The sequence below is a fragment of the Peromyscus californicus genome, unplaced genomic scaffold, assembly GCF_007827085.1.
Source record: "Peromyscus californicus insignis strain IS unplaced genomic scaffold, ASM782708v3 Scaffold_8__1_contigs__length_139910024, whole genome shotgun sequence".
Lineage (NCBI taxonomy): Eukaryota > Metazoa > Chordata > Mammalia > Rodentia > Cricetidae > Peromyscus > Peromyscus californicus.
Window position 1 is genome coordinate 105,306,536 of NW_026294606.1, and position 16,397 is coordinate 105,322,932.

The window sequence follows — 16,397 nt, forward strand, 5'->3', positions numbered from 1 at the left end:
TCCTCTGTCAAAGTGATGAGGTTACAAGCATACATTACCTCCGCTGGCCCAGTAATACTGAAGTTTGTTTGTTTTAAGACAGGGTTTCCTCGAAAAAACAAACAAAACAAAAAAAAAAAAGACAGGGTTTCACTAACTATGCAGCTTTGGCTGGCCTGGAACTCACTATGTTGACTAGGCTTGGACTCACAGAGATCAGCCTGCTCTGCCTCCCAAGTGCTGGGATTAAAGGAATGCAACACTGTACCCAGCTCTAAATTTTCAAAACACAAGATAACATATAAATTTAAAATAAACAATGCTACACAACCGTAATCCTAGAAATTAAAAGGTAGAGGCAGGAGTATCAGGAGATCAAAGTCATCCTCCACCACCCAGCAAGTTCAAGGACAGCCCAAGAAAACAAACAAATAAAATTTCTAGACCCTTGAAGATTACAATGCTAATCAAAGATAATCAAGCCCATCAATAAAGCAGAAGGGACTCACAATGCATCACAACTACTTCCATCCCACAGAGCTTAATGTGTGCAAAGTACTTGCTGGTACTTTATCTCCTTGAAGCAACAATCCAACTCTATGAATGAAGTAAAACTAGGCTTATGATTTTCATTTCTCTACTAAGAAACTGCGATGGAGACAAGACATGAGATTTACCCAAGGTCACTCAACTACTAGATGTCTGATTTGGGCCCAGTACTAAAGTTATGCTTACTCCAGGGCCCTGAAGAAACTACCTACACTATGAAATATGGAAATTTCGGTGCTATCAAGTCTAAGAGAAAGGCATTCATAGCCTGTTTCACAACTGATTTATTTGTTTATTTCTGTGAGTCTGAGGATCAAATGTAGGCTTTCAAACATGTTAGGCAAGCACTCTACCAATGAGCTACACCTCTGAACCTCACAGTCAAATTTGGGTACACGGTTATGATTCTATGTCGCATGTCTGTGATTTCAACTACTTGAGAGGCATAGGTAGAAGTCAGATGTTTAAGGGCAGTCTAGTCAACAATATGGCTCTTGTCTACTTAAGGGCACTACATCTGAAGAGCAGTGACTGCTCTTGAGGGAGCAGGTGATCTATGTAATTATATAATACAACAAGGAAGGATCCTGGGCAAAGGCAGTGACAGTTCTGCTTGAGCCACCTGGGCACACACAGAATCCGGAGGCCAGGGCTACACTTACCATTTACAACTCGCTTGCACTGAAGCATCTTAAGGTCAATCAGCTCCTGCAGAGGAATCAGAAGACATTCATCAATCCTGGACACCAGGCCTCCACACAGATGGAAGATCTTTATTATATTCCTGATGACCACCATTTAGCCAATAACCACAATGCTGACAACAAACCACAGCTCTGGGGACACACTGTCTTGTTTCCTACAACTAAGCATGGCAAGCAAGGCCCTGAGTGAGCTACCGTGAATCTGCTGTTTTCTCCAGGACCCTGGAGACATTTGGAGCTAACAAAGGATGAGCCACTCAGAGTGCTAGAAAGAAGAGAATCGTCCAGGATACAGACACTGAGACACTGTTCTTAGAGACTAGTCTCAGCTCAAGCTCCACCACTTCAAAGAAACCTCCCACTGCAATTACTAGTCAAGGGCTCCTAGGGAACAGCCAAGGACAAAATGAGAAACAGAGAATAAAAGCCCCGGGTTGGGGATTTAGCTCAGTGGTAGAGCGCTTGCCTAGCAAGCGCAAGGCCCTGGGTTCGGTCCTGAGCTGGGGGGGGGGGGGGGGGGGGGGAAGCTAAGAGAATAAAAGCCCAAGAGGAAGATGTGAGACAGACACAGGAAAGAAAAATCTACTCAGCTTACTGTATGTAAACAAAGAGTTGAGCCTCCGACCAGGGTAAGATATTCCAGCAGATTCAGGACAAAAAGGAAAAAGAGATTTCTTCAAAATCACCATTATAAATGGAGAAAATGAGATGTCTACTGGTGGGTAATTCTTGGCTGGATACAAGACCGTAATGCTTTGTTCAGTGACTACTTCAGCAGATGTGGAAGACGAGCTAGAGATGGTAGAGTGCTTGCCTACCTTGCACAAAGCCCTGAGTCTCACCCCCAAAACTGCATAAAAATAGAAGTGGGTTGCACACTTGTAATACCAGCACTTAGAAGGCAAAAGCAAGAGAATCAGAAGTTCAAGGTCATCTTTGGCTACATAGTGAGTTTGTGGTCAGCCTGGAATAAACTTAAAAAAAAATTAAGGGGTGGCGCACGCCTTTAATCCCAGCACTCGGGAGGCAGAGGCCGGCGGATCTCTGTGAGTTCGAGGCCAGCCTGGGCTACCAAGTGAGTTCCAGGACAGGCGCAAAGCTACACAGAGAAACCCTGTCTCGAAAAACCAAAAAAAAAAAAAAAAAAAAAAATTAAGGGAGGGAGGTGTGTGTGGGAGTGTGTGTGTGTGTGTGTGTGTGTGTGTGTGTGTGTGTGTGTACATGCACATGTGAATGCCATGTCATTCACACACATAGAGGACAGGAAACTTCTTGAGAGTAGTTTCTCTCTTTCCACCATGTATGTTCAAAGGATTGAACTCAGGTCATCAGGCTTGGCAGCAAAAGTCTTTATCCAGTGAGCCATCTCATTAGCTAGGTAAATTTGGTTTTATTTTTATATTGTTTTCTTTTGATTTTTAGACAGGGTGTTGCTACGTAGCTCAAGGCTGGCCTGGAACTCAGGATTAGGATTAAAGACATGTATTACCACATACCGCCTAGATAAATCTTTTTTGTGGTTGTTGTTTTGGTTTTGGGTTTTTGTTGGTGTTGTTGTTTTTCGAGACAGGGTCTCTCTGTGTAGCTTTGGAGCCTGTCCTGGAACCCACTCTGTAGCCCAGGCTGGCCTCAAACTCACAGAGATCTGCCTGCCTCTGCCTCCCGAGTGCTGGGATTAAAGGCGTGCACCACCACTTAGATAAATCTTAAAAACATTATGCTAGAGCCTGGAGAGATGGCTCAACATTAAGAGCACCTGCTGCTCTTACAGAGGACTAGAATTCAGTTCCCAGCACCCACATCAGGTGGCTCACAACTGCTTGTAACTCCAGTTCCAGGAGACCTGATACCCTCCTGTGATCTCCACAAATACTGCACTTACATGCACATACCCACATAAATTAAAATGACTTTTAAAAAAAAAAAAAAGACGGGCTGGAGAGATGGCTCAGAGGTTAAGAGCACTGACTGCTCTTTCAGAGGTCCTGAGTTCAATTCCCAGCAACCACATGGTGGCTCACAACCATCTGTAATGAGATCTGGTGCCCTCTTCTGACCTGCAGACATAAAGAACATTGCATACATAATAAATAAAAAAATTTAAAAAATTAAAAAAAAAGACATTATGCTATGTAAAATAAACTAGTTACACAATGATAAATACTGTATGGTTCTGCTTATCTGAGTCCCTTGGAGAAACAGAAAACAGAATGGTGGTAATCAGAGGCTAGAGAGGAAGGTAAGAGGGGAGTTGCTCTTATGTAATTTCAGTTTTGCAAGATGAGGTCTGTTTCATAACACAGATATACTTCACACTACTGAACTATACACTAAAAATGGTTACGATGGGGATGGAGAGATGGCTTAGTGGTTCAGAGCACTTGCTGCTCTTGAAAAAGTCCCAGGTTTCATTTCCAGTGCCTCCCATGGCAGCTCACAACCACTCCTAACTCAGATTCAGGGATCCTATGCCCTCTTCTGGCCTCCTGGGGCACCAGGCACCCACAGCTTGCACAGACATTACTGTGTAGGAGTTTCCTCTGAGACTAAAAGATTCCTTTAATCCCAGCACTTAGGAGCTGATGATTCTAAAGAGCTGAGGCCCTTACCACCACCTGTTCCAGTACATGAAATTAACAAGATGGGCATGGCAGGGACAAGGTGCCAGCCAGCACTCCAGGGATCAAGTCTTTTTTACTACAGGCACAGACTTAGGAAGAGATAGGACATGGAGTAGACAAACATTTATCGATGAAGACAGAATATAAAATGCAAGTACAACGGAGAGGGACACCATTCACCCTGACCCTGGGAGGGCACAGCTAGACAGAGATGGAGTAGAAGAGCAGGCAGGCTGGGGGCTTCCCCTAGAATCTATCATCCACCGAACCTGCTCGGTAACAAGGGACTACACTGGTGAAGAGCTAACATGTCCCTCTGTTGTCCTGCAGAAGCATGTGGAGTTCACCATAAACAAGGAAAAGTCAGCGGTTGTCTACTGGACATGGTGGTGCATGCCTTTAATTCCTACACTCAGGAAAATAGAAGTAGGTGGATCTCTGGGAGTTTGGGGCCAGTCTGAACTACATAGTGAGTTCTAGAAAAGCCAAGGCTATATAGTTAGACCCTGTCTCCAAAAAAAAGTTAACAGTTGTCTGTTCCTTGGGATTTGGTCTTTCTTGTCCCCCAGGCCTCAGGCTCTGAGAAGTCAGTGATTCTTTATTCTTCCTTTTCCTATTTCTCTTCCAAACCAAAGAAACTTTTCTGGAGGGTAAAGGTGAGTGCCAGCCAAGAGAAACTATGATAACACACAGCTGAGCACCCCAGGGTTGTGAGGAGGTAGATGATTCATGTCTGGTGTCCCAATACTTGACCCCAGGAAACAGCTTCCTCCCTGCCGAGGTGCGTTCTAACATTGGGAAAGCTTATGGACCTGCTTACTAACAATTCCTACCACATTTCCCTACAAATACTTAGGAATAAGGACGTGAGCCTCTGTGCACCTCAATTCAGAAACACGCTTTCTGTCCTCTGCATTAAATTCTTGGAACAGCCAGCCCATGGTGGCACATATCTGCAATCCCAGAACTCACAGTACTTGGGAGCTAGAGTCAGGAAAATCTAGACTTCAAGGCTAGCCTTAGATATGTAGATAGTTTGGGGACAGCCTGAATTACAATAAGACTTTGTCTTGAAAAAACAAAGAGAAAGAAAGAAGGTGAACCTCCCTTTCTTTCTTCCTCCCTTCCTCCCACTTCACCTTGCCATCATCTTGGAAACCCCTGGCCCTATGCTACTCTAAGTAACAGCAGGACTATCCCCAACCATAGGCACATCTCCTACCAGGCTTCTCAGCTTTCTGTTCCATAAGGCTGTGAGCAATCATATCCAGCTGCTAGTCAAACTACACCCTCATCTCCACAGGAACAGGATGAAAGCATCACCTTCCACAAGTTCCTGTTGAAATGACTAGTAATGCCATCCCATCCCAACTTTATTTTGTTTCTGCCTGGTCACTTCTCAGCCTTCCACACTCCACCATCCCTAACAGTTACCTTTGCCTTGGCAGTGCTTCTGGGACTGTCTGTGACCTTGACTATAACCAGACTTATGCAGTGTCTAGAGATACTGCTGAGCCTTGCAAAGAAAGCACATGTTGTCAAGTGGTGGTGGTGGGGTGGTGGTGGTGGTGGTGGTGGTGGTGGTACACACCTTTAACCCCAGCACTCGGGAGGCAAAGCCAGGCAGATCTCTGTAAGTTTGAGACCAGCCTGGTCTACAGAGCGAGAACCAGGACAGCCAGGGTTATACAGAGAAACTCTGTCTCAAAACAAACAAACAAACCAAAAAAAGCAAGCAGATGTTACTAGGCCACTCTAAATCCCTCACTAAGGTACTACCTCCCATAATCATGGTTTTGTCTTTGAAAACTCTATACCTCTGATGTAGGGACCAGAGACAGAGGAAGAACACCCTTCTCACTGCACAGGCTCCAGGGCCTTATACAAGCCCTCCCCTTTGCCCAGCCCTCTGCTCTCTCTTCCCGTTCAAAGGCACACTCCCTTGTGTTTGTTCCCAGTATAGCTCTTGTGTGAGGTTTGCTGCACAGGGTAACTTTGTATTTCTTGGCTGCTGGCTGCCAAGATACCCTTGTGCTGGAAAAAAACCTTACACCCGATCTTGGGCATCAAGAGGTCTTTCAGAGGCACATGGTCTGGCCCACTCTTGGTCTGGCCATAAATAAAAGGACTCAAAACTATAATGGGCTTAATCAGCATGGTGGTCAATAACTATACCACACGGATCATTTCATTACCCGCTTCCTCATTTCCAACGGAAGAGTGGCTTCCTAACCTTCCTGTAAGCCTACAGGGACCTCTCGGAGGGATTCCTTCCATTACGTCTTCCTTCTTTGCCTGTCACCTCAGAGAGGGGCATGTCCTGCCACGCAGCCAAGAAGCTTAGGCTGGTGTTGTGAAGCGATTTCCTCCAAGATAAAACCTTTCCTCCTGGAGGAAAGCTAGCTAACCACACTAGATGAACCGTTTTGTTTAGTTTTTCTTTCCAGACACGGTTTCTCTGTGTAGCTCTGTCTGTCCTGGAACTCACACTGTAAACCAGGCTGGCCTTGAACTCACAGAGCTCAGCCTGCCTTTGGCTCCCAAGTGCTGGGATTAAAGGCATGTGCCACCAGGCCTGGCTAACACTGGATATTCTAAAGAGAGGTGAAATCTTCCATCCTTTCGCCTTCTATGCTGGAGGGAGTCTCTCAAAGACATAGGATGAGAAACATTCCTTCCTGAAGGAGAGCACCTTAGGCTCAGGAAGTAAACAACTCAAAGGCTTCAGGAAGTTATTGAAACTGATCAGATATACCAGGCTCCTCCCACCAAGCATATACAAGTAGTTAGGACTTCTAAAAATTACTGTCTCGCTCAGATTAGCTAGCTAAACCACCTAGAAGGACAGGGACTGGCTGAGCTATCTAGAAGAGGCTCAAACCAACTGAGCTGCCTATAAGAAACATTTCTCCAACCTGTCTAGCTGCCTGAAAGTTGTGCAATGCACTCTACATTCCCAGCCTTTGTGAGTCACCACCCATGCTGGGGTGAGCTTTGGTAGTACAGTGCCTGTGAGTCATGTCTGCTCCTGTATGTAACTCCTCAAGTAACTCCAATAAAACTCATTTGGATCATTATAATCTCAAAAAAATAAAATAAAATAAAAAACTCATTTGCTCAGCAAATTGGACTTTGGTGGTATCTGTACTTTGCTCTGTTACTGTTACCCTATCTGGGATGAGTATATGTTTGTTCACATCTCTCTAGAAATGTGAACAACAGCTGGCAGCTGGATATGGCGGCACATGCCTATAGTCCCAGCACCCCGGAGACTGTGGACAGCCTGGGTTACAAAGGTAAGATTCTGTCAAAAAAAAAAAAAAAAATCCTGGAGCCCGGAAGGTGGCTCAGCAAATAAAAGACCTCCCTGCACAAACTTGATGACCTAAGTTTCATCTGTAGAACCCAAGGGGGACTTAGAGAACCACCTCCCAGAGTTGTCCTTTGACCTTCGAATGCAACTCTAGCTCCTCCCCACACAAACATTTTGTTAAAAGAAGATTTTAAACTAGACTGTGATTCATGGTAGAATACTTGTCTAAGACCTGCAAAGTCCTTGATTCCATCTCCAGCATCAAAAACAAAATCCTGACCTTGCCTGTCCCACCTTGTACCAAATTCGTTCCTTCCTCTTATTCTATAAACATGCAAGTCATTTATAAGTCACTTTCGTCACCTTACTTCTTTTAAACCTCAAGCTACCTATACCTGCCTATCCTCTCCCTAACCTTAACCTTAAATACCTGACAGAGTGGTCACAAGTCCGATTTCTGTGTCCTGGCTGGCTATTCACTCCTCAAGCCCCGAGCCCTCTAATATACTACGGCTGTTCCCAGTGGCCTCTTTCTCTTATCAAATACCTTCTGGTTTTCTTCACAAAGTTCATTTATTTATCTGGCTTATCAGCTCTCTGATGGCTTACAGTTTTTTTGGTTTGGGTTTTGTATTTGTTTTGAGATGGGTCTTATGTAGCTAGAGCTAAGCATGTTACCTCTCAGCACTTGGGAAACTGAGGCCTAATGGAATAGACTGTGGGGCCAGGCTGGACTACATAGTAAGATGCTAACTCAAAAAAAGAAAAAGAAAAAGAAAAAACTTATTTGTTAAAAGATTGGTCCCTAATGCAACATTTCCAGAAGTGGGGCTTTTGACATTATCAACAAGCTAATCTAATGATACTATTGGGAGATGATAGAAACTTACAGAAATGTGGCCTAATTGAAGGAAGTATGTCTAAGGGGTATGAATGCCTGGTTCATTTTCTCTGCCTCTTGGTTGATACGAGGTGTGAAGTCTCTTCTACTACACATTTTGACAGTCACGTTCTGATAGCTCTCCAGAAAATTCTGATAAGTGTTCAACTGAGAACACTCCCTCCCTACCCAGTATCAGCTTACTCTTGTAATTCCATTTTCCTATCAGATCTTTCTGAACCTGGGTCTGAAGCCCTAGTAATCTCTGGAGCAGCCAGTGGATATATTTACTGACCTATCACCAAAAAATCCTCAAGCCACCTACGCCAACCTCATCCAACGTCCTTACCCTGAATCTGGTTCTCTTTCTCTCCTTCCAAATGTCAGTAGTTCACTGGTGTACTGAATGGGGACCTGGGCAGTGACATGACAGGATGCCCATCTACCCATCTGGCCCTCAGCTGTCTGCCGCCTGAGTTGCTGAGGGCCTCTGGACCAACAGAACTCATCAGTGTCATGTGTGTTGATCTCTCCTGATTTTAGTGAGACCGTGAGTGGAGGTCCCATTCTGCCTCCCCCTCTCCCAAACACTGCCATACCCAAAGATGAAAGCTGATCCCCCTCCCCTAAGACTCCCAGAAAACCAGGAATACCTTACCTCACAGTAAACAATGTCTGCTCCATAATCCAGGGCTAGGAGTCGCATTGGTAGAGTCCCCACCCGAACCATAGGGGCTAAGATGAGTTTATTGTGGTAGCACAGGGAGAGGCTATTCACAATCATTCCTCCTCTGCTATGCCTGAAGAAAGGGAAAACATAGGTTAGAAACAGAGTGGTGGGCTGGTGAAATGGTTCAGTGGGTAACAGCACTTGCTATAAGACTGACTACCTGAGTTTGATCCCTGGAACCCACAGTGGAAGGAGAGAACTGACTCCTGAAAGTCCTCTGACCTAGGTCATGCCCACCACACACACAATTAAAAATATTTTTTTTTGTTTTGGTTTTTTCGAGACAGGGTTTCTCTGTGTAGTTTTGGAGCCTGTCCTGGATCTCACTCTGTAGACCAGGCTGACCTCGAACTCACCGAGATCCGCCTGCCTCTGCCTCTCGAGTGCTGAGATTAAAGGCATGTGCCACCACCGCCTGGCTAAAAATGATTTTTAAATTAAAAAAAATATATAGAACTGGAGGGAAATCTCAGTGGTTAGGAGCATGTGCTGCTCTTGCAGAGAACCTGAGTTTGATTCCCCGGATCTACAGGGCAGCATATAACCTTCGGTAACTCCAGCTTCAGGGGTTCTGACACCCTCTTCTGACCTTCACAGGCACCAAGCACACATGTACTACAAAGACACACATGCAGGCAAAAACGCTTATATACATAAAAAACAAAAATAACTTAAAAAAAAAAAAAAAAAAGAGCCGGGTGGTGGTGGCGCATGCCTTTAATCCTAGCACTTGGGAGGCAGAGCCAGGTGGATCTCTGCGAGTTCGAGGCCAGCCTGGTCTACAGAGCAAGATACAGGACAGGCACCAAAACTACACAGAGAAACCCCATCTTGAAAGACCAGGTGGGGGTGGGGAGGAGGGGAAAAAAAGAAAAGAAAAAAAAAGAAACATAGTGGGGGAAAAAATCCCTTCTATCATCCAGGGCAGGCATCCTCCATACTTCTAACACTTATCTCTGATTCATGCTCAGCCATTCATCTAACAACTATTCATTAAGTGCCAGTCACTGCCATAGTCTCTTGGGAACAAAACTGTCATAGTCTCAGAGAACAAAATAGACTAGCAGGACTAATAGGACTCCTGCCTGGCAGAGTGTTCAGTCCAGTAGGGGAGTACTAGCAAAAAAATTAGTAAATATATAAATAAATAAACCATTATATAATGTCCTGGGAAAAAAATTTTAAAAAGCAGACACAGAGCCAGGCAGCAGTAGCGCACGCCTTTAATCCCAGCACTTAGGAGGCAGCGACAAGTGGATCTCTGTGAGTTCGAGGCCAAGCTGGTCCACAGAGATCCAGGACAGGAACCAACACTACACAGAGAAACCCTGTCTCGAAAAACCAAAATCAAGCAGACAAAGAAAGACTGAAAGCATTAGAATCAGTTTTAAATAGAGAAGCTGAGGTATGTGTCATTAAAAAGATAAGATTTAAACGAAGATTTGGATCAGCCAAGTAGGAACCTAGTAGGTGGGACCTTCTCAAGACTTTGTTGGCTCTTCAAAGGTGACCTCGTAAAGGGTTCTAGGAGGAGAGGTAGCAGGTGCTCACTCCTGTTTTCACAGGACCACAGTGACTGTTGTATTAATAGAAAATTGGGGGAAAGGGTCAAGAAAGGACTTTCAGCAGGCAGGACTGCAGGGAGATAAAGTCAAAGGCAATTCAGTAGTCAACGTGAGAGATGACAGGGACTCAGTGAGTCAGGAGAAAGTAGTCACATACTAGAGCTATGGTGAAGAGGGAGGCAATAGGAACAAAGAGAAGATCGGGGCTGGGGCTGCCAGGCTACATAAAGAGAGAAAAGGAGGGATGTGGGGAGAGAATCAAACACAGGGACTGTAGGGTACTAGTAAGGCCCTTGCTTAGTACGCATGCACAGGGCCCCAGCTCCCACCCCATGGCCATAAAGAAGAAAAACAAAATAAAATAAAAACCCATGTCCTACTGTCCTACTTTAAAAAAAAAAAAAGATGGGGTCTCACTATTATAGTCCAGGTTGACCTGAACATGCTCTTTAGACCAGGCTGGCCTCCAAGTCAGAGACTTTAATCTCAAGTGCTGGGATTAAAGGCATGTGCCACCATGCCCAACTAAATGTTGATTTTTTTTAATGGTACTGTCATCAATAGGTAGCTATCAGAGACTGGTTCTAAGAGCCTCAGAGTTCTAAAGTACTAAAATCTGTTGATGCTCAATCAAGCCCCTTATATAAAATTCCCACATACCCATCTATACACTTTTGTTCTTGGCGGGGATTGAAATTAGGACTTCATAAAAGACAGTAGGCAAGCATGGTATCACTAAGCTATATCCCAAGCCTCTCCCATATGTTTTAAATCATTTGTAAATTATTTATAATGACTAATACAATACAAACACAATGTAAATAGTTGTTATACTATATTGTTAGGGAGTAACATTAAAGGAAAATGTATGTACATGTTTAGTACAGACACAATTTTTTTCATGAATATTTTCGTGGGAAAAATCCACAGATATCCACCTATAAATATGAAGGGCCAGCTCTAGTTAATGAAATTAAAACACTTTCTCCAGATGTTAGGAACCTCCCAGGTAATCAATCCACAAACATTGGCCTTATCTCCCACTCCAGGCACATCTCACTACATAAAATATCTGACACCCATTTTTTTCCCAGATGTGTTCAAGAAGTACGAAATTAAAAAAAAAAAAAAACTTTTTAAATAACCTGAAGCACTAAATTCAAGTCAAGTAGTCTGCTATGTGAGATAAGCTTGATCACTCCATAAGGGTAACGGCACCCTTCTTACTAATTGTATTCGGGCAACTCAGAATCTGCCTGAGAAGTCAATGGATATCAAGGGTAGTGAGTCCACTCTGAGAGCTGGAAGGGGTGACAAGGGATGGAGGGGAAGCTGGCCTGGAAAGGAAGGGACAACGTTTGAGACCTTATCTCCTACTTCAGAGACGAAATAAGCTGCAGGCCACCAGCATGCACTCCGGAGTCTCAACTAGAGAACAGGGTTGAGCCTAGATCCAGCCTCCCCACCTTTGCTTCAGTCCCCAGGCCCACCATTCATTCAGACTCTTTACTACACTTGTATCACCCAGGCTTTGAGCAGAGCGCCTATCTATGCAACCATCGCCGCACTCCGCACCCTTGGAGTTTTATGGGACGCTTGACAGGGGACCATGACCACAAATAAAAATCTCAGAAATTAGGCACCCAATTGACAGAGGCCATCCTCACTCCTGATGCCTTGAGCCAGGGCCCCACGGCCTCCTCCTATTGCCGACCCCCACTCCTGTCTCCACCGAACACCCTTGCCCAAAGATGACCCCAATCTGCACGTCGCCGTGCCCGACGGTAACCTACAGACCTCGCAGCCACTGAACTGTAAGGATCCTCCCTCCTTCCTAGGGTGCTGCAGCGCCTCACGCCACACGCCACACTGAGCCGCGCCAGCCACCGTACTCAAGACCACGGTCGCGTGCTTGACGTCACTAGCATGCGCCTCTTCGGCATCAAGGGAACTATGGCTTTAGCCCGGCCAACGCGGCTGTTGTCACCAGCAGTTCGATCCCTTCTGGAGCCCCGACGGAACATAGCGGTGCGCGGTTCCGACGAGCCTTTGCCAGTGGTGCGCATTCCGCGGGCTCTGCAGCGACGGCAGCAACAGCGACAGAGCGATCGTGGGAGTGGCCCACGACCGGTGCTCGTGCGACCTGGCCCCCTGCTGGTCTCGGCGCGGCGGCCGGAGTTGAACCAGCCCGCGCGCCTCACGCTGGGGCGTTGGGAGTGCGCGCCACTGGCTTCGCGTGGCTGGAAGCATCGGCGATCGCGCCAGGATCATTTTTCCATAGAGCGAGTGCAGCAAGAGGCGCCCGCCCTGACGAACCTCTCGTCCCGTCGCAGTTTCGTGGACCTGGGTCTGGAGCCCCGAGTGCTGCTCGCGCTTCAGGAGGCTGCACCCGAAGTCGTTCGGCCAACCTCAGTGCAGTCGAAAACCATCCCCCCGCTGCTTCGCGGACGCCACATTCTTTGCGCTGCCGAAACCGGTAGTGGCAAGACTCTCAGCTACCTACTGCCCCTATTTCAACGTCTCCTGAGCAGGCCAGACCTGGACTCTCGCAGTTCCGCGGCTCCCCGGGGCTTGGTTCTGGTACCTTCCCGAGAATTAGCCCAACAGGTGCAGGCTGTGGCCCAGTCATTGGGTAGGTACTTGGGCCTGCAGGTGATAGAGCTTGGAGGAGGCCTCGGCATGGGTAAGCTCAAACTGCAGCTGTGTAAACTGTCGTCAGCGGATGTACTTGTGGCCACCCCAGGGGCTCTGTGGAAGGCCCTGAAAAGTCAACTGATCAGCTTACAGCATCTTTCCTTCATGGTGTTAGATGAAGCAGACACATTGCTGGATGAAAGCTTCCTGGAACTTGTGGCCTACATCTTGGGAAAGAGTTTTATAGCAGAAAGTCCCGCTGAGTTAGAAGACCCCTTTAATCCCAAAGCTCAGTTAGTGATGGTGGGAGCCACGTTTCCAGAAGGCGTAAACCAGTTGCTGAGTAAAGTCGCCAGCCCAGACTGTCTAACCACCGTCACCAGCTCCAAGCTCCACTGCATCATGCCCCATGTCAGACAGACCTTTATGAGACTAAAGGGAGCAGAGAAGGTAACAGAACTGGTTCAGATCCTCAAACAGCATGACAAAGTGAATAAGACAAAACCCTCGGGAACCGTCCTGGTGTTCTGCAACAGCTCCAGCACTGTGAACTGGCTGGGATATATTCTAGATGACCACAAAATCCAACACCTAAGGCTGCAAGGGCAAATGCCAGCCTCCATGAGGGCGGGTATCTTCCAGAGTTTCCAAAAGGGCTCCCAAGACATACTTGTCTGCACAGACATAGCCTCACGAGGTCTAGACAGCATTCACGTGGAACTGGTTGTCAATTATGATTTCCCCCCTACTCTGCAGGATTACATCCACAGAGCAGGAAGGGTGGGTCGTGTGGGCAGTGAAGTGCCAGGGACCATCATCAGTTTTGTGACCCATCCCTGGGATGTGAGCCTGGTTCAGAAAATTGAGCTGGCAGCCCGTCGAAGGAGAAGCCTTCCAGGACTAGCAACTTCAGTGAAAGACCCTTTGCCTCAACAAGCCTAATTGTTGGCTGGCTTGAATCAGATGCTCGATCAGGGATCTTCCTGGGGTTGAACACACTTGTCAGTGGGTAACATTGGATCACCACACCACCCCTTGCCTCTCTGAAAACATGGTGAACTGTTTGGAGATTTGAAAAATAAGCTACTGGCCAGAACTGGAGACTAACATATTAAAAAATAATAATAAAGTGAATTTTGACTTTATATGATATCATGATTTTATTTTCCTGTATATGTGTGTGGAAGTCAGAAGACAACTGTGTGTAATCAGTCCTCTCTTTCCACCTTTGTGTGTTCCAGGGATCTAACTGAGATCACCAGACTTGCTTGACAAGTGTCTTTATCCTCCTAGCTATCTTAATGGACCGCATGTCATGATTTCTGACAAGAAATGATTTGTGTATTTTGAAACAGGTTGGCACTATGTAGCCCACAATTGACTTGAACTCAAGTTGGTCTCTAGTGATCCTTTTCTTCTTCCCGTTTTTTTTCCCCAATGGTTTTTTAAGACAGGGTCTCTTACCTGGGCGGTGGTGGCACATGCTTTTAGTCCCAGCACTTGGAAGGCAGATACAGAAAGATCTCTGAGTTTGAGGCTACCCTGGTCTAGAGAGCAAGTTCCAGGACAGCCAGCGCTATACAGAGAAACCTTGTCTCCAAAAAACAACAACAACCAAAACCAAACACAAACAAACAAAAAACCAGTATCTTTATGTAGGCCTGGCTGTCCTGGAACTTACTGCATAGACCAGGCTGGCCTCCAACTCACAAAGATCTGCATGTTGCTGCCTCCTGAGCACTAGAACTAAAGGCATGTCCCAACACACCTGGATCACTAATGATCTTAACCTGGCTGATTAATGCCAGGAGTAGAGACTTGTGCCTCTACACCTAACTAATAATGGTTTGGTGTGGACTTGCCTAACAGTAACCACCATCAGAACAGAACTCGGTAGATCTTGAGGATTCACACTCCATCATATGTAGGATTTTGTTGGCTTGGATTGGGTTGCTTTGTTTTGTTTTGTTAAGGTTTATTTAATTTTGAATTATTTCTGTGTGTCTGTGTGTAGGTATGGGCACATGAAGCAGGCACTTCCAGAGGTTAGAAGAGTGAGTGAGATCCCTAGAGCTGGAGTTACGTTCAATCATGAATGTTCCTATGAAGGTGCTAGAAACCAAACTCTGGTCCTCTGCAAGTATGCACTCTTACCTACTGAGCCCTCTAGCCAAGCATTGTTTGGGTTTTTTGTTGTTGTTTCTTCTTGTCATGGTTGTTTGCTCTACTGGCTGTTTAACCCAGGACCTCGAGCTTGTTGGTCAAGTGTTCTACCACTGAGCTAAGCTGCATCTCAAACACTATTGTTTGTTCGGTTTGAAAAGGGAGGTGAAAAGATTGTCCATTTGTATTATATCACTGTGTCATGAGTCTGTTTTCTACTAAATACTATTTCTACAAAAATATTCTGCCAATCTCACTAATATCACTGGCAACTGTTCTCCCTTGCAGCACCTTAACCTTCTCCCAGTGGGTGACAACTTTAAATATAATGACCTACAACACTTATAAATATGATGAGCTTGGCATCATGTTTCTGTAAGCTATAAATCTGGAATCCAAGAATGAATAATATGAAGCCATAGTGTTGCCGAAGAAAAAATACCGAAACTGGGTCAATGAACTGATTAAATGATTATGGCACCTGACATCAAGTCTAACAACCCACATGGTGGAAGGAGATAACTACCTCAAGTTGTCCTCTGACCTTAACACTAATCTGTGACAAATGGGTCTACACAGAGACATACAAACAAAAAGCAAATGTGAAAAGGAATTTGTCTAAACACAAATACAGTATTTGTATGGCCTTGGATACACCTGTAGTTTTGGTTTTTTTTTTTTTTTTTTGTTTTGTTTTTTTTTTTTTGCAGTTTTTGTGGTTTTATTTAAACACAAATAAAGCACAGAGGCAAGCCATCTACTCGTTTTCTTCGCTGCGAAGCCTGGCGTTGGGGTTGGTGACTCTGATGGCCAGCTGTGCTGCTCTTTCCACGATGGCTTTTCGGTTCTTGGAGGAAACGTTGTGAGCAATCTCAGCACAGTAAGATTTGTTGCACATCAGCAGCACTTCCAGCTCCTTGACATTGTGGACCAGAAACTTCCGGAAGCCGCTAGGCAGCATGTGCTTGGTTTTCTTGTTGCTCCCGTAACCAATGTTAGGCATGAGGATCTGGCCTTTGAATCTTCTCCGCACCCTGTTATCGATACCTCTGGGTTTCCGCCAGTTTCGCTTAATTTTGACATATCGGTCTGACTGGTGCCGGATGAACTTCTTGGTCCTCTTTTTGACGATCTTGGGCTTCACCAGAGGCCGGAGGGCAGCCATGATGCCGCTAAAGAGATGGCAGCCACCTCGCAGGCAGCGCCGAGGAAGAAGGAAGGGGCGGGGGCGCGCAAGGGCTGTAGATTTTTTTTTTAAG

At 45.8% G+C, this 16,397-nt stretch overlaps 3 protein-coding genes across 5 annotated transcripts in view; 1 reads left to right on the forward strand and 2 right to left on the reverse strand.

The window, feature by feature from the left end:
* Positions 1-12,250, reverse strand: part of Dus2 (dihydrouridine synthase 2) — a 46,271-nt gene extending 34,021 nt beyond the window's left edge. The window contains exons 1-3 of one of the 3 annotated variants that reach the window (XM_052727988.1): positions 12,139-12,250; positions 8,705-8,846; positions 1,191-1,236 (exon numbers count right to left, since the gene is read on the reverse strand). In XM_052727988.1, the coding sequence (XP_052583948.1) occupies positions 1,191-1,236; positions 8,705-8,830 (172 nt within the window). In that variant the 5' untranslated portion in view covers positions 8,831-8,846; positions 12,139-12,250. Of the gene's footprint in view, positions 1-1,190; positions 1,237-8,704; positions 8,847-12,138 lie in introns of those variants that run through there. The other 2 variants (XM_052727991.1, XM_052727990.1) reach the window with 2 other exon arrangements.
* A 1-nt stretch (position 12,251) lies between these two features.
* Ddx28 (DEAD-box helicase 28) lies at positions 12,252-14,120 on the forward strand. The gene has a single exon (XM_052727987.1). It carries the CDS (start codon positions 12,268-12,270, stop codon positions 13,915-13,917), a length of 1,650 nt encoding a protein of 549 aa, XP_052583947.1. The 5' UTR covers positions 12,252-12,267; the 3' UTR covers positions 13,918-14,120.
* Positions 14,121-15,848: 1,728 nt separating this feature from the next.
* On the reverse strand, positions 15,849-16,365 carry LOC128103501 (60S ribosomal protein L32). Its single transcript, XM_052727961.1, has one exon. It carries the CDS (start codon positions 16,301-16,303, stop codon positions 15,896-15,898), a length of 408 nt encoding a protein of 135 aa, XP_052583921.1. The 5' UTR covers positions 16,304-16,365; the 3' UTR covers positions 15,849-15,895.
* Between the last annotated feature and the right edge of the window lie 32 nt (positions 16,366-16,397).

What these genes read in the sequence shown, in the direction of transcription:
- Ddx28 (XM_052727987.1), top strand. Translation starts at nt 12,268, where the DNA reads ATGCGCCTCTTCGGCATCAAGGGAACTATGGCTTTAGCCCGGCCAACG.
- LOC128103501 (XM_052727961.1), bottom strand. Translation starts at nt 16,303, where the DNA reads ATGGCTGCCCTCCGGCCTCTGGTGAAGCCCAAGATCGTCAAAAAGAGG.